The following is a 27,045-nucleotide window of genomic DNA, read 5'->3' as shown; positions in this document are numbered from 1 at the left end:
AATCTTAAAATAGTTTAGGTTGGAACAAACATCTGGAGCTTGTTTTGTCCAGTCCCTGCTCATGTCAGGATGAGCTTGGATGTTAGATCAGGCTGCTGTGAGCAACACTGCCATCATAGAAAGAGAAGAGGTGGTGGTGGTGGTGGTTTTTGTTGTTGTGTGTTTGTTTTTATTAATATAAGGAGATTTTTTTCTCCATGCTACTTGTGTATTGCCTTCAGCTGTTCCCCTCTGAGAAGAGTCCTGCTGTCTTCTCCATACTTCCTTCCTCCCCGCCCCCTTTCTATTAGGTAGTTGAAGGTTGCACTGAAACTCCCCCCATGATCATTTCTTCTGCAGATGGAGCAAGCCCAGTTCCCTCGGCCTCTTTTCATCCATTCTTTGCTCCAGCTGCTGACCGACTTGGTGGCCTTTTACTGGACTTGCTTATGTCAATGTTTGCCCTGTACTGGAGAGCCAAAACTGGGCACAGTGCTCCAGATGTAGTCTTACAAATGCTAAATAGAGAGGAAGAACTGCTTTCCTCATAGAGGGGAAGAACTGCTTTCCTCAAGCTGATAAGCTGTGTTTTTGCTCAGGTTGCAGTTGGCTTCTGTCACCACAGTGTTGTAATGTAGTATGTGCTCTAGCTTGTCCAGGCTTGTCTACTGTGTCCCAGGGAAGTTTTTTGCAAAGCTGCTTTCCATCCAGGCAGGCTCCCCAGCCTATTTTTTTTATTTTTTCTTCTTCAAATTCATTTGCTTTGAAGTTTTGTGCAGTTTTTGTCAGCCTATTTCTTTAGTCTGTCAGGTCCCTTTGAATGGTATCCATAACCTTTAATGTTTCAGCTGCTTCCCCTTGTTTGTTAGTGTCTGCAGCAGGAATGCCAGCTGTAATTAGCCAGCAGTTGGACTTCGAAGTGTTGATGACACCTTTTGCACCTGGCAGTCCCGCTAATTTTCTATCCAGATTTGAATTCACCTGTCAAACTCGTCTCTCTGGTGTGGCTATGAGGATAACACAAGAGACTGTCAATCAGTAGTCTTGCTATCTGATCTCCCATGAGATTTTGCCAACCAATTCCCTGAAAAAGCTGAAGTTTGCTCTTCTGAGGTGCAGTTGTAGTTCTGCTCATCACCTTGCTTGTTTCTCTCAAGAACTTTAACTCCTTCATTCCATAGCTGCCATCAGTCTTTGGATTCACTACCAGTTCTTCTTTATGACCATTGTGCACGGCAGAGCACTAACCTTAATTGATTAATTCATCACGTGAATAATTCTTTTTATTGCAGTGTGACTTATTTTTAAAGATCATCTTACAGAACTTCAGAGTAATTCACAAATAACTTAGTTTGCTAGAATGTTCTTATTCTGGCAGTTGTATATTTCTGTTGCTTCACAAAAGCAAATAGTGTGTACGTTCACAAATTTCTCTTACCCATGGAGGCCAGTCCAAGCATAAATTGTATGTCTCTATTATAGTTTAACACCAGTAAACCACATTCCCTATACGAATGATCTGTAGTTTTGGCAGATTGGATTAGACCAGAATGGTCTTCATTTTATTTACTTTATGTATAGTGAAGTCATGTAGTTCCCACATTTAAACTTCTAGTCAAACTACTAAACTCACTTGGCATGGAGAAGATAATTAGCATATGAATTCTCACCTACCTAAATCATTATTATATATATATATACATTTCTGATTTGCAGGGTTTGCCTTTGAATGGACTTGGAATCCTTTCCAGTTGTCCAGTATTTACCAGCTGTTAGCTTAGACCTCTGCCTAACCGTTTTCCTGTGAAATTGCTGCTATTCATGCAGTGTTACAAATTATATTATATCTCAGTCTGTGCAGTTTCTTCCATCATGCTTCTACTTAGCTCCCTTGTGTTGAAATTGAGAAAGGATTGCAATTGCTTTAATCTGTTATCTCTGTTGAGTATTTTCCAAATTCCTAGCAAAGCACAAAGTAGAGAGATATAGGCTGAAATCAAGGCTGAACAAATAGTTCCAGTGAATTCATTCAGATGTTTTATCCCTGCTTCGCTATCACAAAGTGTGAAAGGACAGGCTAATATCTGATGGAACGCAGACCGGCTTATGTGTACCAGGAAACTCGCATGTGGGGGTTCTGTGGGATACGGAACTCGCGATTTCTGAAACAGAGCTTCATGTTCTAGGAGCCTGCTCACTAGATGTGAGTGCTAAATAAAACCAAAATAAAAAAGTAAGTGAATACTTTCCTGTGGAAAGAAAAACACCGAATATTGAGAAGGGATATTTAGAATATAAAATTGAAAAAAAATCTTATTGTGGTTTCTATTAAATGAGCATCACAGCATGCGTTTTAACAACTCTCTGCCCTTTGTAGGTATGCTGTCTGAGAGAAAAGTACTGGGTGCTTCTGCTAGAGATACAACTCCAAGGTAAACTTTTGGTTTTCATTCTGTTGAACGTTCTGATTAATAACTCTGTGCTGCACTTATTAAATACAGCAACTTTTCCATATTTAGATCTTGATGTTTCAGCTGAATGAGTATGTCATTACCATCACTTTGTAAGCAGGAAAGCTGAGGTTCAGATTTAAACAGCTTGCCAAAGGTCTTGTTGACCTTACAGGCAAAAGATAAAGTGTATTTCTTGACTTGGTCTGTTGGCTTCTAACACTTTCACTGTCCTGCATTGCATACCGCTGTATGGTTTGTTTTCACTGGCTCCTCAAGCTTTTACTTTTTGAGAAAACTCCTGGGAAGTGATTCCAGGTGGGCTGATTTTTTTTTTTTTTGACTTATTTGTCAGTAATAGTTGGCATGCCTTGGAGAAGTACCTCATTTCAGGTTGGAATGTTTTAAGATGTGATAGAGCTACTCAGGTTTCTGCAGTTTGAAAATCTAGAACAAAGCAGGCCTTAAAAGCACAGTGAAATACCTGCTGTTGTCACTGAGGTATTGTTCTACTCCATGATTCCTTGAATCCCTGAGGTTTGTTTTCTGATTTTGCATAATGTGAATACATAATCTTTGGGCTAGTTACATGCCACATAAAATGGGACTTATGAACAACTGGAACGTGGCTTATCTTCTGGGGTTGTTCCCCAGACCTTGCTTCTTTTTTCCTCATATGTGTCTGGCATGTCCAGTTGTCTGATGGGGAGGTGTTGGCTATCAGGAGTGTGTCTTCGAGGGAGCATCCCTTCTTTCTTCTCCAAGAGTTCAAACAGTAAACAGAAGTGGTTAGGACTCAGGGAACAGGGAAGACAGTAGTAATGTATGCATGGGGGGTTACCTTACTGTGGGGGTAGAGTTGACTTTCGCTTACTGGGATTGCAGCCTTCATGATGCTGGAGTTAGATCAGAACTACAGATGTTGTATGCTTGAGAGCCAAGCATAAGATGTAGTCAGATGTATAGCCCCCATGAAAAGGGGAAGGGAAAGGAAAAGCTTTTCTGGGCTTGGGTAGGTAAGTTACTGTGCTGAAGAGGTCTTGTAAACCCTGGCAAGTGTATGGTAATGGAAGCAATAAGAGATATACAGTATGCCATTCATGCTTACCTTACCATGTAGTTATTTCAAGGTTTAGGTAGCTTGGGAATCATGAGAATGTAAAGCCTGGATTTGGGCAGATGAAGGAAATTGTGGTTTTGTGGTACGTAGATGGAACCTGTAATTCTTGGAACCTGTTCTGGCAATTTAATAACTTTGCTTGGAGCCAAGGACTTTGACCATCTTTCTTGGAAGGCTCGTATGCTACAAAGAGAATGCATGTGCTTTGTAGCCAAAACCGCTGTGTCTAACTTTAACTACTATGTGGTATCAGGGTGGATAATTAGACTGCTTTTATTTTAATCATCTTTTCAAAATTATAGTCTCTGGGCTTACCTCTTGAGAACACAGTAAATCATGTATTTGGCTGGTATCCTTGTGAAAGAAGTTCTGCTTGAAAACTGCTGATTAAATATATTTTGGTATGCTGAACAAAAGTGTGTGTGTATATATATATATATTTCTTCCTGTACTTCTGTTTTACAGTTATGACTGGTTTCAAACAGATGATTTGATCACTGTTGTCATATATACTAAGCAGAAGGTAAATGTATTTTATGAAAGAGATAATTACAGGATCTTGTTGTGATCCAGCTTGAATTCTCAGAGAACTTCTTTAAAATGCTCTTTTTCCTTGTCTGTGAAAGGATATGAATGCAGAGTTGGTGATAGTTGACTGTCATGACAAAAGATTAAGGGGAGAGATCATCCTGGATGACCACTCGTATCTTGTAGAAGTTGGTAGGTACTGTAATTTTATGGTTGAAAATACTGAATTTTCATTCTACTTTATTAAAACCCTCACATCTGGCCATATATGCTTTGCATATACCAATTAAATTATATTCCTCTTTATTGAAACTGATTACATTATACATACCAACAAGATGAAGATATGAGTTGATATTTTTTTATTCTGTTTCTTATTTGATGTCCTAAGCCACGTGGAATAAAGTGTGGTAAGAAACTGATGTAGAAGTTACACAAGTTTTTCTACTTCGTGTGTTTTGATCACTTATTAAAATGCCCTTATTCAAAAAGGGCAAGTGGAATGATTTAGATGAATGCAAATTGATAATTTTACATCAGTCACTGGTTTAAAAAAAAAAAGGAAAAGAAAAAAGAAAAGAGAAAAATTATGCCTTTCTTAATGTGTTATTGTATTAGCTTGCAAAAGTCACTGAGACCAATATGAAGCAAGAGTGAAATTTCAGGGTCAAGTAAAGATGCATAGGGTTGTAGGTACATTACTTCATGCAGTATTTCTAGCCCTAAGTTTTATGTGTGTATCTAAATACTAGGATGTAACTCTAGTGTTGCTTAAACTAGTTTATTTCTCTTTATTTCAGACTTGGATCATGAAGTTCAAGATGATTTTGCTGGTAAGGTGTATCTTGTAACTTTTCCATATTTCTTCTAACTTGGGAATGTAGAACTTTGATATATTTTTCTGAATCGTCAGGTACTTCACAGCTTTTCTTACCATCAGGTTCTGACACAGTCGACCAAATCAAGTCATACAATTACATTCTTTTTGTCATTTTGACACGTTAGCTTGTAAAAAAATAACACGTTGATGGTGCTCTGATCCGTCAAAGTATCACTCAGTGCTAAAATAATTAAAAGTGAGTTCTGTTGTGTGTATGTAAACTGTTCTTTACTTTGAATGGGATTTTCATAAACTTATTTATTCACTCAAATGGCCATTTGAAAAAAGGGGAAGTAAGTGGTGGCAATTAATTATTTCCAGTAAATAAGGACTCTGAATTCCTGAACGTTATTTCTGACCAGATGGACTGTGAATCTTTTCACAAGATATTTATTAAATATAGTGCAATAATTATGCATATTGAGTTAGTGCCTGTTCTTCTACATGCATAGAGATGACTGGAAGTACTTTTTTTTTATTTTAATGTAATACATAAATTGTGTGCTTCTTGAAAAATGACTAATCCTTATAGAGTCTAATGTAGGAGTAAAATTATATTGTTGTATCAAGTGTAACTAAAAGTAACAGTAGGAAACAATTTTCTCTTGTAGTAAATATTGCTGAAAAAATTGGGAAGGTAGAGATTATTTTAAAGAAGAAGGATCATATTCAGTGGAAAGTGCTGGGATTGCCTTTGGAGAGTCATAATACGCTTATCAAGCGCACAGAAAGAGGTAAACATGGCCACGTTAGCAGTTCTTTTAAGACTTTTTAGGGCATGTTAAACGTACTCGGTTTCTCCCAGGATTTTTCTTTTCTGGTATTACTGAGAACTGCTCAGTCTCCTTGAACAGATTAGCAGTAGAAGTTTTGTTGTTTCTTTCCTCCTGGTTTGCTTTTCTTGTTTAGTCTGACGATAGAATTGGAGGTCTTTGAGGCTTGCAGAAAGACTGAGAAAACGTAATAGGGGAAGATGAAAACTGCTTGAGAGTTGTTGCATCTCTCTTCTGTCTGTATGAAAACTTCAGTAGACCCTGAGATGCCTTGTGGCAAAGGATGTAAGAGTAACTAGTGAAGAAACTGAATCACCTCCACGTCCAGCTGTTACTACAGATGCATCCGTTTTAGATGCTGCAAGGTTGTTCCAGCACTCTGTTCCTTTGTAACTTGAGCTGTGCGTAAATGAGGCACTCAAAGCCGGCTCTACCTAAGCTGCTGCATCTGCAGGGGGCGATAGATGTTAGGTACGAATTCATTTTGTGGTAAGGGAATAGTATTAACTTGTAGCAGCACTCAAGTGCATTACCGGGATCACTGTGGTTGTTGGGTTTTTTTCCCAGCTAAACTAGAAATTTCTGTACAATAACATACAATGGTATAAAGATATTTCTGATGTTATTGCAACTGTCCTGTTTCTCAGAAGCACTCTTTACCCTCTACCTATTTATACTCAAAAGCTGACTGACTTTAGACTGCCTTACGTGTGAGTGCAAAGCTAAGAACTAATTAAATGTTGATCACTGTGTTGTACACCTCTTACTGGCTCTTAGTTATGGTAACTAGGCCATGAAAGTTGAGAGATTATTGTGGTCCAAAAAGGAAGATTGTGTATATAATAGCACATCTCTTTAGCTACATTTAGGTTGTGCAGAATGTAGTTTTGCTTACTCATGTTTCAGAACCGTTGAGTCAGGACTTGCTGAGTTTCTTCAGTTCCTCAATTACAAAGGTGAGGAAATAAAGCAAATATTATTGCAATATATGGCAAATATATTGATATCTCTGGCTTTTTAAACCATAGTCCAGAATTTTTTATTCAGCAGTTTCTTAATTAAGAACTAAAATAAAATTGAATACACTAGAAGGCTTATGAAAGAAGAACATTCAGTGCTAAATGTCTTTCCTTTATTCTAGCTCTCTGCTTTCAGCATGGCAATAATATCTACACATTGGAGCCTTCTGTTTGCGTAGTGTGTACTTAATTAGCCTCACTGAATTTATGCTTAGAATTGAGCCTGCTGCCTCTAAATTGCCTAGGTTTCAATTTTGCTCCCAAAGAGCAAATGCTATTAAGTGTGAGAATCTCGCATCTCTTACACTAAGAGCATAGAAGTAGTAATTAACAGCTCGGTTGTTTTTCCTGTCTTTACAGGATGTGGAATTGTTTTTTTGTTCAAAACAACTTTTTATGAAGCACAATAAACATATTCTGGAAGTAAAATAATCATGACTTCCAACTTAGTGAAGTAATACTGACCTTATAAGTGAATTGATGCATTTTCATATGTGAGGTTAAGCAAGTCTTTGAAGAAAATATTTCATTTCCATTAATAAACTGCAGAATCCGTTAGTATGAAGTGTGTTGCAAATACAGTGACTCTCCTTAACACTATTTACAGTTAGTATAGTTTATTTTGCATTATGGAATGGTAATATTACCAAGATTGGACAGATGCTTTTTGACTATATACCTGTGCTGACGCTAGAAGCGCTTTTGACGCAGGCAGAACATAGTGTCAAGTAGAAGAGTAATCCCTGCAGAAAGGTGCATAATCATGTATTCTGCTGGCCAGAGTGGTTTCCTGTAGAAACCAGCATGACAAGACATGGCTTCTTATGCTACTCCAGTGTGTAGCTGTGAGATAACTGGGAGAGATCTGTGAGAACTATTAAAAGAGTAAAGGAAGGACATACTGGTTGTGTAAATAGCTGTGCTTACATGACGTATCAGTTGCTATAAGAGGGAAAAAAAAAGCGTATTTGCTGTATATGAAGTAACTTTACCCCTGTTTTGTCGAGAAACAAAGTTCCTCAAATTTTACCATGGCTGAAAAGAGCAGGTAGAACACAATGAGGTATGTTGTGACTTGTGTACCTGCACCAAGCTCTGCAGATCAGTGCCTCTTCTAGGCAGGCAGGCAACAACAGGAGCAGTACCGGTGCTGAAGGAGAGCCTGCAGAGATGCTTTGCTTCCAAGACCTGAGTTATCTAGTTAAAGCTATTTTATAGCTTTGCATCTGGCACTTTTATGCTGCACTATGTATAGGCTACCACAGATGCATTGCCTTGAGTCTCTATTTTTTTTTTTTTCACTTGTTCTTAGTTTTATCTTATGTCAAGTGTAAGCATTTCAGTGTTGATATTGTGTCCCTAAAAAAAAGGTGCAAAGCTCTTTACTGTTGAATACTGATAGGCTGTAATGCTTGTCTATCTACAGGTGAAAAAGCTCTGCATGAATGTGGCCATTTTCATTTTTAAACTACAGTCAGTAATTAAGTTTCTTCTGTAACTTGTTGGGCATTTTGAGCAATAGGTTTGAAATTCCTGTGGGCATATACAAGGTATTCTGATACAGTGTAGCAGTAATGATGCTGTACCTGTAGGTGGACTGGGCTAGTGTAGTAGTTGATGAAAGGTGCCAGAGCATACGCTTTAGCCAATATATACCATCTTTCTGCAAGAGCTCTAAGTATCCTTCCCTATGGACAGCCCTATCAGAAATATTGGCTGTGTTAGTAGCAGTGGAACAGCAACAATGCAGGGCGGTCAGCTAAACAAATACCCAGAGTGCTGGGTGAGTTTAAGCAGTGTAGTGCTCTGCCTCACTTACTTTTCATTTCCATTACCCAGGCTGTTTTAATCTACAGATGTGTATTCATGCCAAAGTTTCTATGGTGACTTTAGTACAGGTAGAACGTGGTACAGATAGTTCTGCTTTCTGAAAGAACTACTGGTTTTATTTTCTGCTTCTTCATAGTCAGTGCTAACTAATAACACAGATTCAGTCTGGTAAGAGCCTAATGTAAGGCTAAAAATTAGCTCCAAATTAGAGAAGTAATTTTAATGGCACAAAAACATCTATTTGTAGTATTTTTATAAAGTATTTTTGTGTTGCAATATATCGTGTGTTTTTTCTATCTCATTAAAAGTAAGTAACAGGTAATTGATGCTTTTAGGATTGTTCTACAGGAAATGCAAGTTGGTTTCTAAGACAGAAGTTACCCATGACACCAAGCTCTTCTGCTTTATGTTGCCTAGGAGCACTCATCTCCAGGTTCCCACTGGACGACATGTTTACCTCAAACAAACCATTGCAGGTAGGAAAAACTGAGAATATGACCATGGATACTTTAACATATATCTCTGTTTTTAGCCTCTGCTGCTTGCAGATAATTTACTGTGTACACTTTTCCTATTCTTTCAGCTACCTTTTGTCTTTTCTTTAGGGACAGAAGTAGTAAAACCGTACACGCCTTTATTGCCTTTTCTGCCGCTGGATTTCAAAGAACCGTCTTGCCAGGATGATGCACATATATATTTAATGATCAAAATTTATTCCCATGGATTGTTCACGCAGGCACTTGACCACCTACAAATTGGTAAATACGTGGTTAGGGGTGCTGTGTGTTTAGTTCTGTAGCAGTTGGCTTTATCTTTTCACATGTGTCAGCTGGATCAAGCAATTAATTACTTGTATTTGATGATGTATATAAATATATTAGTTGCTTGTTTTGTATTCGAGTTGATAAACTCTTACATAAAACTGATTGTATTTTTTGAATAAATAAAATGAAATCTGTTTTGTTAGACTCAGGATGTAATTCCTTTTCTGTTTCAGACAGAATGCAGATTTTTAACAATAACTTGACAAATTGATGTACTCATAGCATAAAGTCAAGATGTTTTGATTGAACACCTGTTCTTTTAGCATAAGTGATCCATGTATGATTTGTATTGTACCCTTCTGAAAAGAATCCTAATACTACAAAGATTAAGGGAGTATAAAAGGATCTTTTAAAAATCACAGTATTAGCTTGTTTTCATCTTGTTAAGGTTTACCATTCTATTTTGATTTTATAGGAGATGATATTTCTGTCAGCAATCCTGAAGGTAACTTCAAGACATCACAAGTTCAAGCTCTGGAAGACCTCTTTTTATTGGCAGCAGGCACAGGCTTCACTCCAATGGTTAAGCTGATGAATTTTGCTCTGACTAGAGTTGATTGTCTCCGGTATGTACACTAATTATGATTTAACCTTAAGCTAAAGTAACCCATAGGAAGAATGAGATGAAGTGTGATGAGCTATCCTCAGTATTAATAAAATGATTTCAAAACCAAAGGGCATGAAAGCATTTTTCTTCAGTTTATTTTAGAGATACTGATGCAGAGCACCTCTTGTTTTTGTAGTATTTCTGCACAAGTTTTCTCACCCTTTCTTTTACCCTTTAGTTTTCAACATCCCATTTGTTTATATCTTACTAATGTAACTGTAGGCATTATAATCTTCCTACTGTTTTCAGCAGGAAACTAATTTCATTTGCCTTCTTAAACTGTTTCACAGCAGTCATGTAGATAACAGATGAATTTTTGAATAGTTATGGCATTTGTTTTACCATTTGTGATCCTGAGATTCCCTCAGCTTTTGAAGTCCCTGGCCATAGTTATCTCAATCCACTTCTCAGTAAAGAGTGAACTGTGGTTTGATGTGAGATGTAAGTGCTTTTCATTAGAGATCAACTGTTTCCTCAGTATCTCTTAGAAAAATCTTTTTTTGTTGAGAGAAGAATGTGACTAGGAGCTCCAATTAAAATTACTCCAGATTTTATCAGTTAATGTTGTTTTGTTGTTGCTTTGTTTTTGAGTTTGACCATGCTGCTGTCTTAAAATACGGATTTCAATTGTGTTCAGGCAGAGCATATGAGAGATTCTTGCTTGTCTTGGGTCTGTTCTCTTGTGAAAGGCTGAGCAACATGGATCCCTGAAAGAATGCTTTGTCACGTGTATCTTCATCTAAGCTGTAACGTAAACTAGAAGTGTAAAAAGTCTTAGGAGAGTTCAGGTAAACTCAATAACATGATAGCTCAGCTTTAAAAGGAAATGCAAAGGATGACTGGGGGGCATATTTTGAAAGAGATATGAGGTATTTTTGTATTGCTTTTAGCAACAGTTTGCTTCCAGCATCACACTTAGTGGAATTTCTTATTAGATTGTTTTTATCAATGTGAACTGTTGTAATTTGGGTGAGCACAGAAATAGAAAACATGCCTGACCTTTGTTATCCTAAAAGCTGTTGCAGAGGATAGTTTTACAGACTTGATACTGTTTTCCTGTATCTTCGAATTCAGACTTTTGTAATGGATATTAATTTGTATTTCTGGATTTTATTCAATATAAGCACAGGATGTTTTGGCTCATTATGTCTTCATAAGGCACATTTTGAAAGAGGATAAAGGATTTAAATTGAAGAGTAGTCTTCATAATAAAGCTAAAAAGGATTACATGTATACTGCAATAATCTGTTTCAAGAAAAGAATCTAAAAACATACATTATTCTTGTATGGCGTATTGTCCTGCACAAGAGATACTATTTTGTGAGGACACAGTGTTTGACCTGTTTGAGGGCAAGGTTTTTCCAAGGGATCATGCATTGTCAGATGTGAATAGCATAGGGCAGTCTGGCATTGTGAAATAAACTTGTCATCTGGCAAAATACTTGAGAAACACTACTGAGTGAATTTGAATTTTTTTCTTCTTGAATGGAAAACTAATATGTGCAAGATAAGTATAATATGAAAGCAAAATCAAAGAGAGTAAAACCAATAGTAAAAGGTGCAAATCTTAACATATTGTCCATAACCAGAATAAACATAGTAGGTAATGTGTGTGAAAGACTTCTGCTGCACAGCTTCTGCTCATGTCTACTCTGTCCTTGAAAGATGACCAAAAGCGTTCATTTTAATTCTCTTCAGCATGGTTTCTTATGGGAACTTAGTACTAGCAGTTAGTTCAGGTGACATCAGCATGTATTTTCTTATTAGTTAAAGTAAATATTTTTTCTGCATGCCATGGAGGCTCATTAGGTACTAGAATGTCTTGATACGGCACAGGTACAAAACCTTGTGTTTCTGACTGCTCTAGGCATCTGTTTTCTGGCCTTATTTTTGCTGTTTACCCTCAACTTTTTTTTTCAACTTCTTTCTTTTTTTTTTTTTTAAAGCAAATGTTGCAGAAGTATCTTTCACATGTGTATACAAGTATTTGTATATTTATATAAATCGTGTATATAATATATATAAAAAGTATGAATGTTATTTTTTTTTAACCTTACTGTGAAAAGTAACAATTGCCATAGATGTGGATCACGTACAATAGAACACAAATTGCAGAGAGAATGCTGAGGAAGGATCTGAATGACTTTATGGTCACATCACCTACAGAAGCAGCTTCTGTCTACTTCTAGGCAAGTGCTGACTGAACCTCTGAGGTAGTACTGCTAATACTGGAGAACCTGCAGCTTCCCTGCGTAGTGCTTTCCTTGGCATTACTATCTTGGATCATTGGATTTCCATTCATTCTGCCTAGCTTGTCTCCTTATTTTATTTTACTTTACTTTTGTAGGTCTGTTATTTGCTGTCCGCAGTAAATGTGGAATGCAATTTATTCTCTTCGTGTCTGTAATATCCTTTTGTGTATGAAGCCATAATGATTTTAGTTCAGTCTTGTTTCATCTCTTACTGGCCAGATTGGGTTAGGACACAGAATTCCTTTCAAAAGAATATCTGCGCAATTTTTTCCTATTTAAGATGGGATTTTTATTCCTTTATACTTGTAGTGTATTGCTACAATCAGCTGGATGTGTCCTATAAAAAAGGCAGAGGCACAGAGGCCTCTGTGTACTAGGCAAAGGGCTAATGCTTCTCAAGAACAGTCTGTTCTTCATTCTCTTTGATAGTTGTCTTGTTTTGTCTCTAGGTTTTCATTCCTAACTTGCCACATCGATTTTATATTCATTCTTAATACACTGTTGCACTTTTGTCAGCATTCTTTTCTGGTTTTGAAGCTGATTTTACAACGTTCTCTACCTCTTCTTCCTTTGTGTTTAAAATCATGTAACGATCATTTTTGCTTCTCTGTCTATGCACCTTTCTTTAAGACCTTTCATAGCAATTTTCTGAGTTTATTGAAATCTGCGTCCTTTGAAGTTTGCAGAATGTTTCAATCTCCCATCTCCTTTCAAAAAACCGACAGTTCCTCATTCTTTTTCTATTCTAAAGTTCTGTCATTGCTCTCTCAACTATCTCTCCTGTAGTGATGGGGATCCTATCTAAATCGTATCTCCTCTTCTCTCGTGTAACTAGTGATAGGACGAGAGGGAATGGCCTCAAGTTGCACCAGGGGTAGATTCAGGCTGGATGCTAGGAAATACTACTTTTCTGAACGAGTGGTCAGGCACTGGAATGGGCTGCCTAACGAGGTGGTGGAGTCACCAACTCTGGAGGTGTTCAAGGAACGTTTAGGCGTTGTGTTGAGAGACATGGTCCAGTGAGAACTATTGGTGATGGGTGGACGGTAGGACTGGATGATCTTGAAGGTCTTTTCCAACCTGAGAAATTCTATGATTCTAAGTAGAAGATGATCCCTTATCTTTGGCATCTGCTATAGCTTTTAGGAGATTCGCTGGTATCTTGATGTGTGACCAAACTGTGAAGGAGGAAATGGTTAGAGACAGAAAAATATGATGTCTTCAGAGTGGGAGAACATGGGCTTTTAAACTGCAGTTAAGGAACAGTTGGAGACTGAACTCTCCACAGACATCCTAGCATATGTGACATGCATGAAAGATGTCTCTGCCAGGTACGCAGGTGGAGGAGAGGGGAGCTAATAGCTTCAGTGCAGCTTCACGTAAACATAATATGTCTGTTGCTAGTCTCCTAGAAGCAAAGTTCTCTCTACTACTGCAGCAGTAGTGCTCAAACAATATTGAGAAACCACTAGATAAATCTGGGCAAGCAAGTATACTGTATTCTCAGTCAGTTCTTAGTAACTTTAAGAGACTTTATTTTTCTTAAAACAGTGGTTCCTGAAGGATAGGTTGCAACCATAGGCAGTACTAGGGCATTTAGAAGAGGGGGTCACAACTCCAACAGATTTCAAGTACAGCAAGAAAGATATTATAGTGGATTAAAGGCAAAAAAATTTGAGAAGAGAATGGAAGGCTGTGGGGTTTGTTATGTTTTAATTTAAAAGGTTTCTGCATAATGCAGAAACTTTAATGCAATAAGTTCTGATTCATTAACGTGTTTCAAATGCAGAAATCACCTACAGTTAAATTCTGGTTTTGTTTATTTTTAAGGACAGTGAAGCTGATCTTCTTCAACAAAAAAGAAGATGACATACTTTGGAGAAACCAGCTAGAACAATTAGCTCTTAGAGATGAAAGGTATTTACAACTCTTGTAAAGAACAATTTGTATCATTCCAGTGTATAGTAGAACACACCTTGGGGCATACAGTAACTGTACACATAGCACAAGGGCAGATCCTGCTTCTGGAAACTTTTAGCTAGAATTTAATGAGACATAGGAGGTGGAAGGAGATTTGGTTATGTAGGTCACAGATGCATATCAGCAGGGTGTATCATTATGTTCTGCGAAGCTAAAAGTTTGATGTGACAGTGTTCAAGAGATATTTATTGGAGACGGAGTGTTAGAGGCACTGAGCTAAGGCTGGCAGAGAAGCTTTTTGGAGGTGAAGAAAATTAGCCTTAGTAATAGGAAGTGTAGATATGCAAAGATAAGGAAATAGTAGACTAGGATAGTGTACCCTTTGAATAACATTCTAAATTTACTGAAAAGTTGTGAAAAGTCTCTTCAGTGTCACTTCATTGCCAAAATTCTTAGCTTGAAATTCGAAGTTCAAATTAGGCCCTACTTTAATTTTCACTTACATTTTTTTAACTCGCTGTTATTTTTCTCGGTTACAATCTAATTATGGGTTAAAATGTAGTAATGTGCACGTAACGTTAACTTCATTTAGCAGGTCATACTGCTGTCAGGAGACATAGGCATATCAGGCTGCCTTTTGAGTTCAGTACCCTTGCTTTTAGCACTAGATAAACTGTTAATGCCTGGATTTTAGGTGAAACAAGTATGTTTTGTTTATGCTTATGTAATTCTTAGTTAGAATTGTATGAACAAATTAATTTCAATTGTTCCTTCATTGCATTGATATAAAAGTCAATATTATTTCATAATGTAGCAATGTCTGGCACCTTTGAAGCTGCATAGTCTAGACATTGTGCAAATTTACAGCAAAATCCCTTTCTCCCTTTCAATAGCAGCCTCAGACACCCAAGTGCTTGTTTTTCACTCGATAACTACTGTTGGTGGGTTTTAAAAACAAGTTAGAACATTTGCTTATTAATTAGATTGTGCTGATATTTTCAAAGGTTTGGCTAAGCATTCTTATTTCCCTGCTTGTGGGTTGAGCTATACCAACATTTGGATAAGTCAGTAATGGAAAAATAAAATCAGTGCTTTAGTATCTTGATTGGTACCTGCTGTTTTTTTATTTATTTACTTTAAGGTGAAGTACACAGCTACCATTCTTAACATTTAAAGATAGCATTAAAGAATTAAATGCGAAATTTGGGAGGCCATTTGATTGACTGACTTGGTTGGCAGGAATGATTAAATGTCTACAAGGGCTGACACTGCACAGTGGGAGTAAAGCAGAACAACGAAGTAATCACAGCAAGCGTCAGTGTCTAAGTAGTATTTCATACTGCAGTTTTCTAATCAAAGACATTGTCTAATTGGAATTTCTTTTGCTTTCCAGGTTTGAGGTTCAATTCATTCTTTCAGAGCCAGCGGAAGACTGGGTGGGTAAACGAGGGAAGATTTCTTCATCTCTTCTCTCTGAGTGTATGAAAAGAAGTAAAAAAGACTCCAAAGTGCTTATCTGCATCTGTGGTCCAACAGCGTTTACAGAACAGGGAGTACAGTGAGTATTTTAAGTAATGAGTTAGGGAATGACGAGTCTGTTAAATTTGATCACACTTGCCAGCTATAGTGTTTCTGACATGAAAGTCTTTCAAAAATGGCTTTGTTTTGTGCTTTGCAACAAGGGCTTTATTTTAAAGTGTCATGTTTCAGGAGTATTTTTAACATGTAGATAAGTAAATACTAGCAGTATTTGAGTTTCACGAGCTCTAGTAACTTGTCAAAACTTTCTAAGAGCATCTCTAAGTTTTTTTTCAAGTCCCGCTATAAATTCATTACTCGGAGAGAAGTTGATACGGTAGGAAATAAGCTTACTGTGTAGGTGTTAGCTTGACAAATTGAGCTAGTAAAAGTAACAATCAAAGCTGCTGTTCTATCGCAAGCAGTTCTCTGGATTATTGCGAATGTATTCATTTACATCTGTACCAAATATATTTTCATTATTTGGCATGTATTTAAAGATAAAGGACTCTCTTTTCTGTGGCACCGCTGAGGACAGCTGCACAGATCTAATGGAGGGTGGAATTGACCAATAATTGTTATCTTTTAATAAAGCAGAGATGCATCAAATGATAGCTCTGTTTACTTTTAGGAATTGTGTTGTTATGCTAGCATATCATATATGGTCGTGAAGTGCTTTTTAAATGCATTTACTAAGATAAATGAAGGCAAACTTTGCTGTGCGTGTCTCAGTAAAAACAAGATGGAGGTGCTGAAGTTGAGTCTGTGCTGAATTTTGGGTTCCAAATATTGATGTTAGAAATTTGATTTCTGACTTTCAGATATCTGAAGGATCTTGGATACTCCCAAGAAGAGATGCACACTTTTACTGAGTAAAGCTGTATGAAGATATCAATATCTGTTTGTTCAATACAATCTTATTTATTTACCTTCATGAATTTAAATAAGTGAGAAGCAATTTTATAAGACTTGAAATTTCACACTTGGTACCAAACAGTTTCTTGAAAGAAAAACCATCTTTGGAAGAAAAGATTTTATACTGTGTTTTATCTTGTTTTTGTAAATATTTTTTTCTAATACTTCAGTCTTCGTGTGTATTAATTTATTGTAGAGGGAAGCAGAAGTGTATGGTATGTGTTATGTAAGATGTTTGTTGGTTTTGGTTCATGAAAGTTCTTTTTATTGCAAGCACTGATTTAGGTTTTGAACTGAAAGTCTTATTTCTTACTGTAAAATGTCTGAAGAGCAATACTGTCTGAATTTAAACGTTGCACTGTAACTCAGGTAACGGGTCACTGAAAAATGTTCTTTTTCATCTGAAGTCTCTGTTTGACTTGCAAGCAGTCCAATTAAGTCTTTTGGCTTTGTAAAGAAAGAATAGAAGTACCTTTGGTAAAATATAAAAATTACCTTGGATAATAATAATAATAAAAGATTTTGTATTACTTAATGTATTTTTGTAGTTTTTTCTGGAATTTTCAGTTTATAATATGTTACAGAAGGGCTTCCAGAAGCTTAGGGATGCCAACTGAGAGCTCATAATGAAGGCAGAGTCTTGGTGTGCCATGAAACTTTCTGTGTGAAATCACTGACTTATACATCCCTTCTCATTAGCTGCCTTGAGTGTAAAAACATGACAGCCAATGGCCTGCAGATACCATGGTAAGGACCACGTAATTACCTAAAAATATTTGACAGATTGTAGTATTATAAATGTATTAGAATCTGTGGGGGTTTTTTTTCTATTATTAAAAATACGTCATTATGAGACTGTCAAATAGTTTGGAGGGAAATTTAAAAAAAAAAAAAACAAAAAAAAAAAACTGCCACCATTCTAGATGTGCCAGGAACATGTATTTTCATGTTGAATACCAGGAAGAACTTTTTCTCAGAATGAGTGGTGTTGCACTGGCACAGGCTGCCCGGGGAGGTGCTGGAGTCACCATCCCTGGAGGTGTTCAAGAACCGTGTGGATGTGGCACTGAGGGATGTGGTTAGTGGGCATGGTGAGGGTGGGCTAATGATGGAACTAGGTGGTCTTAGAGGTCTCTCCCAACCTTAATGATCCTGTGATTCTGAAAACATTGTTAAATATTTAAATAATACCCATCAAAAAGGTTAAGTTGCCATCTGACCGTGACTGGCTATCCTAAAATGAGCTGCCATGTCCTCACTGCCCTCTCATCTATTAGCCTTGAAGTTGGTAAAGGATGTTGTTGGCAGTCATTGCCCATAGGTCTCAGCTTACTTCAGTGGTAGTGTCACTATTTTGTCATCTATAAGGACCTAAATGCTCCCAGTTATAATTTTGCAATACGTTATTTATGGAGAGATGTGCTGTGAAGCTGAGTTTCTCTGAACAGGTTTCTTTTCCTCTGAACAGAAACATCAGTGCCGTGTTGGAAAAACAAAATGCTTGTAACATTGAATTTTATGCCTTTTTCTCTCACTAACACAAGATTACTGTGGTGACTTTGAAAATTACATCTTGGAGTTAAAGAATAAAGCTTACATCTTCTGCAGGATGCTGAGGAATTTCTGATGTTCCAGTCATTCAAGATCTGGTGGATTGTTGTGTTAAGGAAGCTGTTCTGTCTCCTGTGAAAAAGGGCTTCATTAATTCCTTCCCTGTCAGGCTTTTTGCTTCTAACGGGTTACTTTGCCAATAGCACGCCTTTTCTGCTCCAATTGTCCTTATCTGCATTAACCCAAAAGGACGAAAGACAGTGTTTTGGATAAGTAGCTGATGTGACACAATACTTCAGTGATTTTTATCATTTGTAGTTAAGATCTAGACTGTATTTGTCAACAGGCTGTGACTTCCCAAAGGCTTTGCACAGTCCTTGTGGTGCTCATAGACTTGGAGCTACTTGAGAGCAGATGAGGTGGTTGGAAAGTCTGTGATTACTGTGCATGGTTTCCAGTCTGGCGTACTGGTGGTAGTTGCTGTTTACAGTTGCAGCTCAAAGGAAATCGTGCTTCTGTAGATTTCAGGAGTGTCAGGAAGGATGAGGAAGCAGATCCTGACAAGATCAGTTATACTCAGTGTCAGAAGGCACGTGTCGACCATGCTGGAATGCAGGTATGCTAGAATACTTTTGGGGAGCTTCTACAGAGTCTGAATTCGGAAGTGTTTCTGTTCATAATAGGAATGGGGTATGGGACATGTACGGCTAAATCAGGTTGGATCAGGCCCTGGGCAACCTGATTTAGCTGTGCAAATCCCTGCTCATTGCAGGGGAGTTAGACTAGATGACTTTTAAAGGTCCCTTCCAACTCTAAGGATTCTGTATTGCTATGATCTAAGTCTGATCTAGTGAAGGGGTAACATCAAGTTACCCTTTTTTTATCATTTGGACAAATGTGCTCAGAGATCCCATTCCACTGTCAGCAAGAAAAAGGCTGATACTATGTACGGATGGGGTGCAACATATTGAGCTTTAAGCAGTGAGAGTGTTTCCATTTTCTTTTGAGGCGAATGATTTGACTTATCAAATTACCTGTTTTAAGTACTGGAAAACTAGTGTTCTTATGCGTAGTTTCATACTTGAGTGTTTTGGCTATCACAGGTTATAATCATTGAATTATTGGAGGAAACTCAATTTACTCTCATTTGTTTGAAGTGTTTAGTGTTGTTTTTATTGTGGTGTTTTGGGGGTGGGGAGGGGGTGTTCATATATCTGCACGGAGTTTTGTTGTGGTGGCATCAAGTTCTCAAAAAGTACCTCAAGTTACCTTGAAACGTCAAGTGGGTTTTCTCTATGATTGATAGGAAGGCAGATATGCTTATATTTTATGCATGTCTCTGGGAAAGCAACATGTTAATTACCTGAAAGCTAGCTTTTCATTATTTTTTCAGTACTTCAACACTATTTTGATTATTTGGTTTTGCCTTTGACATTCCTATGGTTATGCAGTTGGTTAAATTGACTTTTACAGTGTTGGTGCTCCAGAAAATAACAGTACCCAGCTGCTGTTGAAGCTGGTTTGCAGATTCAGAATTATTGGCTAGGAAGAGGGGAGAGGGAGTAGGCTCTCATATCCTGTGCCGACATTCACTTCTTAAGAAACAAGACTTGAAATGGAGGATGACGTCAGAAAGAATATTCTCCCCTACTGCTTTTTATCAATTACCTAGTTAATGTCTGAGGGACGGTCTCGGAAATTGATGCTGCTCTGTGCCATCTCTGAATGATAGTTTGCCAAGAAACAAACCTGCATTTGTTTACCAAAAGGAACTTTGAGACGTTTATCAGAACATACGGACTTAATTACTGTGTTGTCAGGCTCAGATGGGGAAAATTCTGTGGGAAATCTTTTACGGGGAGAAAAGGACATGGGCAGCCTCTCCTTCTTTGGAATATGTTCTCAGACAGACCCGTCATATAATTCTTGTTGTGTTTACAGCTATATATATATGTGGTGTGGTTAGAACAGGAGCTTGAAAAAATAAATGCTTTAGTGACATGTTTTAATAATAAATCTGCCAAGAAACTATTCATAAAATACCTGCTCGTCCACCCAAGAAATATGAAAAATACAGTAGTTAAACCTTATGTATTGTACCATATTATATCATACTTTATTGTCAAAGATATTCAGATTGAAATCCTAATTATACCCTGTAATCCATTGGTGTTTTATAGTTAGCTGCTGAGAGCGAAAAGGAATGGCAAATTGTAACAGTAATTTGCCAGTTGCATTTTAAAAACTCAGCTGCTTGGTTTTTGTTGCCTTTGGTACATGCCAAGAAAGCCATTGTTCAGTTTTATAGGAAAACCTGGCTTACAAATAAATCAGTTGTAGCTCTGGGATACTTGTATTATTCAAAGGCTGGTTAAAACATTCTAAGGAACCGATGTGAAGAGGCAGAGTCGGTCATTGTTCTGCTGCTCAAAGTGATGTTTGTATGTTCACTAGGAGATAATTATTTAAAAAAAAATCCTTAATAAAACCAAACAGTAAATATAAGGAATTTGAAGAATTCAGCCATTCAGTAGGTCTTCATTAACAACAACAAGATTAAATAATGAGAATAATGTTTTGCTTATTCCAGTGCATCAGTAATTCCAAATGTCCTGGAAAGAGGTTTGGTAAGGCTGAAAAATTTACTCTGTTGTTTCCTCCCATGCATTTTTTCTGAGCATAATTGAGTTTTAGGGAGAGCCCCAGAAAACTACCACATGGATGGATCTTTTGTCATGCTTTTGGATGGATGGATGGATACTTTTGGATGGATGGATCTTTTGTTGTCTTTAGGCATTTTTCTAGAAAATTCCCCATGTTATAAAGCTGTGCAAATTGTAAAAGATAGTCATAGATTTTGTAGTTACATCAGTGGCTCACCCTATGTGCTCTTGAAATACACAGTTTGTTACCCTCCTACACGAGGAGGCATATTACCCGTACGCTGGAAGTACATGTTCTGCCTTTCACATCAGACTGCAACATCCTGGTTTTGCAGTTTTAGACACCAACCAAACACCACACAGGTTTGTGGAAGTTGCAGCCATAAAGTCTACACGCTAAATCAGAGTTTGAATGCAGAGTTTGAATGGGAATTTTCAGGAACTTTTTGTTATGAGAGTGGTGAGCTGCTGGAACAGGCTGCCCAGAGAGGCTGTGGATGCTCCTTCCCTGGAGGTGTTCAAGGCCAGCTTGGATGGGGCCCTGGGCAGCCTGGGCTAGTACCAGACCTGGAGGTTGGTGGCCCTGCCTGTGGCAGGGGGGTTGGAGCTTGGTGATCCTTGAGGTCCTTTCCAACCCAAGCCATTCTATGATTCTGTGAACCCCCTACTTCATAAAATGGTGTTGTAGAATAAGACATGTTTCCACTCTCATGCTTCTCTTGTAGATAGCTCTGTAATGTGGTTCTCTGAGCTGAGTGGTTTGGAAGAAGGGGAACAATCACCACATTTCAGTTCCATCTACAGCCTTTCTGTATCTTATGAAGGATAACGTCCAAACAGTGATGGTAGCCCTTCTAGACTACATCAGGGGAGCCTCTTTAAGCACAGCAATCTGCATTTCCAATTTGGGAAACACTTGTTTCAGCATCTTTTTGCAACCATTGAAATTCAGCTCGCAGCCAACCACACAGCTGAGAGCAGTTACAATTTAACATCTTCATTGATATTAACTGAAGGGACGCTGGTTAGCAAGTGGACTTAGATGAGCTGAGTTGTTCTTTTTCCCCAGGATGGGCACGCGAAACTTCAGGAACTTTGAGGACTTCTACAATGTAATTTAGGATAAATTGTCATAGTTCTAAAAGCCTCTGATTTCCTTTGTAGTTCTGAGTAGGGCTGATACTACTCATAATGTGCTTTGCACAGAGTAGCTTAGCAACAAATGGCAACTTGATGTTATTTCAGATTTCTAATGTAGATATGCTACTGCGTTGAAAGTGGCTGAATTTTAACTTTGAGTTTTACTTCTATTGTTCGAATACTTGGAAGACTTGTTGCAGATTTCAAACTTCATGATAAATTCCTGAAGTGATGAACATTGGTCTGAATATCTAAAACTAAACTGAGATGGATTTGTATTAACAATTGAAGGCAGTGATGCTCGTGGTTTCCCTGTTTGTACCTAAGTGGTGGTGCAGCTTTTTTTGCCTGTTAAAACGGTGCTGGTTTGCTTCTTTATTTTTACCTTCTTTATTGCTGATGTTGTGGTGAAACAGCCACGTTCCTGCAATCGTTCCGCTTTATTGTGTGGGCTCATGTGTAGAAATATTTAGGGGTTGTTTTTTTTTTTAATTGTTCACCATTCAGGTCCTTTTCTCTGTGTTGAAAGTAATAGAATGTAGGTACTGGTTAAGTGTGCATGAAAACTCAAAATACTGCTGCAAGGATTTTACGAAAGGAAATCCTAATAGGCCAGAATGGAGTTATGAGAGATTATAGAGAAAAGCTGCAGAGACGGTAGTAAACAAACAATAAGGCTGGAAAGAAATGCCTTGCTTTATTTGAAATCATACTCATGCATTACAAATAAGCGGGGGAAGCCTTATTAGCAAAGTTGCTGGCCTCAACTGAATGATTTTCCTTTACAAAGCGGTGGAGGGCAAATGGTGTGTACATTTAATGAGAGGTCAAAACCAAGGTGGTCATTAATAGGAACCCGTGGCAATTCGCTGCAGCAGCAGAGTGCCTGTGTTTGGTGCAGGGGCTGAGCTGGGAGCTGTGGCTGCTGGCCGGTTGCTGGCTGGCTGCTGACGGAACTCTTTGTGCCTATGGACCCTGGAGTGTGGTTCTGCTCACCTCTTGTAGTCCAGCTGGCCCATGGTCCCATGTGCATGCTTTACAACATAGTACATTGCTACTGAATATTTTCAGTACGTACAGAAAATCTCTTACATACCCTAACTACACAGAGAATGTTGTTCCTTGGTCAAACGTTGCTGTTTCTGCAGGAGCAATTTCGATTAGCTGTTGACAAATGTCTCGCCTACATACAATTGGATCGATTCTGCAGTAGGGATCACCCTGGATGTTAATCAATGCCTTTCAGAGCAAAAAGCCATGTACAGCTCTCATACCCTGCTCAGCCGCAGGTGACCAAGAAGTGAATTTGATGTTCATGCTTATAACACAGAACTGAAGTGCCGTCATTCTTGCCACCCTTTGCTCACATTGAACCTTCCCTCTTGCCAGCAGCTGATTTTTAGGCAAGATGCCCTCCTCATCTGAGGCTTTCCCAGCCACAGGGCTCTGTGGCCAAATTCTGTCTGATCTGTCGTGAGTTTGGGCAGTGTTTAATTCCCAAGGCAGCACAAAAAGTAGTGGGGAGACAAATGCAATGCATGTTGTGCTCTCTTTTAGGACGAGAGGTGATGGCCTCAGGTTGCAACAAGGTAGATTCAGATTAGATATTAGGAACAATTTCTTCTCAGAAAGAGCGGTGCTGCACTGGCACAGGCTGCCCAGGGAGGTGCTGGAGTAACCGTCCCTAGTTGTGTTCAAGAACCGTATGGATGTGGCACTGAGGGACATGGTCAGTGGGCTTGGTGGGGGTGGGCTGGTGGTTGGATTAGATGACCTTAGTGGTCTTCTCCAGCCTAAAAGGTTCTGTGATTCCTGATCGTGCTCTAGTTAATGAAAGTCATGTGTGAGATGTGTTCTGCAGTTAGACGAATATTGATGTTTTACACAGAAAATAGGGTTTTTTTTTCTTCTTAGATATTGAAAGTATCATGGCTTTTTTTTTTGTCATTCTTACACATTACTACATATTAATAAATTACATGGAAAAAAATCATTAAAAAATAAAGTCCTTTGTAGTTAAGGGTTTTGGATATCTCTTTTAAGAATTGTCATAGAGCAAGATTTAGCTTGAAACCGAGATGCCCAAAACAAGCTGTCTGCAGCTGAGTTTCTGGACTCCCTCTGCAGCCAGAGCTCCAATCTGTGCAGCCCTGCATTGTGACTCAGCCGAGCATCTGTGGCTGTGGGATTTAGTGTGACCCAGACCTATACGCAGGATGGACAAATACATCACAGGGCAGCTGGGAGGCCTTCATCTTTAGTCTAGAGTGGCTGCTGGAGACCTCGAAGGCATTTTGGGTGCCCGCAAAGGCACTGAGCACCGTGCCTGCTGCTGTGCATGCAGAATAAACTGGGTTGCTCTGTGGGTGACAGTGGGAGTGCAGACACCTGCACTTCAGTGACTTATGCTGGAGCTGACTCAGTGTGCCGCCAGGCTCAAAGTTAATCCAATACAGGATACCCTTGCTGGAGGTGTGGAAGCTTTGTGATCTTTTTTCTTTTTTCTTCAGTACATGGCTGCCAGGAAATGTTTTCTACACATCTGAAGCACAGTTGGCTACCGGGGAGCTCTTTATTTTCCTCTGAATGTACATAAAAGCCCTTCCATGTGGAGATCGCAGTTTTCAGAGACTGACCAGTAGAGCAATGCAGTGACGCAGAACTTGTGAATAACTATGATTGCTGATCTGAGCTACTCACATTTGAGAGATAAACAACCCTTAATTCCATGGACTTTTAGTCCAACATGAGCAGACCTGGGCTGTGGGTTGACTTTGATTTGATTTGGGTTTTGTCTTTAACAGAACTGAGTACTGGTGAGGAAAGGATGTGTTTGAGATGGAGTGAGCTATCCATTTCCCCACAATATTTTGCTGACTTTGACAGAAGAATTTTTCAAAGCTATCTGTAACACAGTGCTGTACCTCTAAACAAGTGGGCCTATGGCCATCCTCCATGTGTGCAGGTGAAAGTTCCAGTGTATGTCACTAAAAAACCTGCCTCATTATTTAGATCTTTCTGAAGCAGAGATTTTTTTGTAATTGTAGCTGTGGTCTGGATGCATTTCCTTGGAGTTTTTCTTTGACAATAACTACAAAGTGCTGTGAAATCAAGTTGAGTTTTTACTAACCTGTATGTTTAACTGTCTTCAAGGCCGTTTTTTTTTTTTTGTGTGTGTGTAACTGTATTTTTTTAATAAACGTGCTACTAAAAGATGGATGATTTTGTAATGTTCTTGATCTTACTGGGATGGTCTTATAAATTTTCACAAATTCAAAAGCAAGAATAATCTTGCTTCATTTTTTTCCTTTCTACAGGTATTTAAATCTACTTTGAGGCTGTGTGATTTTCCTACATCAGTTAGAGAAATTCAGATTTAAAAAGAAAAAAAGATCTCCTTAACCCAGTCCTACATCTCAGCTTCTCTATCAGATATTGCAGCTATTTAATTTGATGATAACTGGGAGGGAAAAAAAATCTCAGTTCAGATTAGTAGAGCTATTTTAGTGCATGTGGTCAATGGCTTATGATTCTCGTTAGTCGAGATTTACTCAGTCCTGGTCCAGAGTAAATGTTCCTGGGTTGTCAATACGGCAGCGGTATCATATACATTTGTAATACAGATTCTCTTCTCTGTTAACAATCTGTCTTTCATTCTTTGATTTTCCTTTCATTAGCAAAATGTCATGTTTAACAAGCAGAATCATAGAATCATAGAATGGCCTGGGTTGAAAAGGACCTCAAAGATTGAGTTTCAACCCCCTGCTTGTGTGCAGGGTCACCAACCACTAGGCCAGGCTGCCCAGAGCCACATCCAGCCCGGCCTTGAATGCCTCCAGGGACGGGGCATCCACAACCTCCCTGGGCAACCTGTTCCAGTGCGTCACCACCCTCTGAGTGAAAAACTTCCTCCTAATATCTAACCTACATCTCCCCTGTCTCAGTTTAAAACCATTTCCCCTTGTCCTATCACTATCCACCCATGTAAACAGTCGTTCCCCCTCCTGTTTATACGCTCCCTTCAAGTATTGGAAGGCCACAATGAGGTCTCCCCAGAGCCTTCTCTTCTCCATACTAAACAAGCCCAGTTCCCTCAACCTTTCTTCATAGGAGAGGTGCTCCAGCCCTCTGATCATCTTGGTCGCCCTCCTCTGAACCCTTTCCAAGAGCTCCACATCTTTCTTGTACTGGGGGCCCCAGGCCTGGATGCAGTACTCCAGATGGGATCTCACAAGAGCTGAGAGGAGGGGGACAATCCCCTCCCTCTCCCTGCTGGCCACTCCTCTTTTAATGCAGCTCAGAACATAGTTGGCCTTCTGGGCTGCCAGCACACACTGCTGGCTCGTGTCCAGCTTCTTGTCCAACAGGATCCCCAAGTCCTTCTCCACAGGGCTGCTCTCAAGGAGATAGAAGTTTCAAGGCAGGCCTGGCTGCTTTGTTCCTATGGAAACAGAAGACTATCTTCAAACAAACCGAGTTTCTGTGGCAACACAGGTGGGTACAGAGGTGTGCTGAGGCAGTGTTGGGGGTGTCCTCTTGCATCTGGTGGGAGCCAGTGCTGGTTGCACCAGAAGGAAGAGAAGGGTTCCCTGGGAGCAGATAATGGCACTGAATCCTAAAAAGGCCAAACATATCTCCAAGCCCCAGCTTGCTTATCCTTATGCTTTTGACCATGAAGAGCTCTATTCTGTCATGCTTTGTCACTTCTCAGTAGATTTACTGAATCTGTTCCTGATGAGTAGCCTTGAAGATGTTAAAGAGAAGTTATTATTTTTTAAGTCAGCTTGTAAATATTTCTTAAAAAAATGTATGCGATGGGAGTTTTGGGATGAGATTCTGGAGAGCAGCCCCATTGAAAGAGATTTGGGGGTTCTGGTTGACAGCAACTTGAACATGAGCCAGCAGTGTGCCCTGGCAGCCCAAGGGCCAACCGTGCCCTGGGGTGCACCAGGCTCAGCACTGCCACCAGGTGGGGGGTGGGGTTGTCCTGATCTGCTCTGCACTGTGTGGCCTCACCTCCAGCACCGGGTGCAGGTTGGGTGCTACAGTGCAAAAAGGACATAAAACCATTAGGGA

The 27,045-nt window shown here is 38.9% G+C and overlaps 1 protein-coding gene across 2 annotated transcripts in view; it reads left to right on the top strand.

Annotated features, from left to right (window-relative positions):
• LOC110395951 (cytochrome b5 reductase 4) overlaps nucleotides 1-17,145 on the top strand; it is a 29,771-nt gene extending 12,626 nt beyond the window's left edge. For both annotated transcript variants that reach the window (XM_021391054.1, XM_021391053.1), the window contains 11 exons: nucleotides 2,357-2,411; nucleotides 4,015-4,072; nucleotides 4,176-4,269; nucleotides 4,878-4,910; nucleotides 5,569-5,691; nucleotides 8,915-9,055; nucleotides 9,185-9,337; nucleotides 9,819-9,969; nucleotides 14,093-14,179; nucleotides 15,576-15,740; nucleotides 16,522-17,145. In XM_021391054.1, coding sequence (XP_021246729.1) covers nucleotides 2,357-2,411; nucleotides 4,015-4,072; nucleotides 4,176-4,269; nucleotides 4,878-4,910; nucleotides 5,569-5,691; nucleotides 8,915-9,055; nucleotides 9,185-9,337; nucleotides 9,819-9,969; nucleotides 14,093-14,179; nucleotides 15,576-15,740; nucleotides 16,522-16,576 — 1,115 coding nt within the window. In that variant the 3' untranslated portion in view covers nucleotides 16,577-17,145. The remainder of the gene's footprint in view (nucleotides 1-2,356; nucleotides 2,412-4,014; nucleotides 4,073-4,175; nucleotides 4,270-4,877; nucleotides 4,911-5,568; nucleotides 5,692-8,914; nucleotides 9,056-9,184; nucleotides 9,338-9,818; nucleotides 9,970-14,092; nucleotides 14,180-15,575; nucleotides 15,741-16,521) is intronic.

This window comes from Numida meleagris, chromosome 3, assembly GCF_002078875.1.
Source record: "Numida meleagris isolate 19003 breed g44 Domestic line chromosome 3, NumMel1.0, whole genome shotgun sequence".
Lineage (NCBI taxonomy): Eukaryota > Metazoa > Chordata > Aves > Galliformes > Numididae > Numida > Numida meleagris.
The sequence above is the reverse complement of the archived record's forward strand: the minus strand, read 5'-3'. Positions and strand labels throughout refer to the sequence as shown.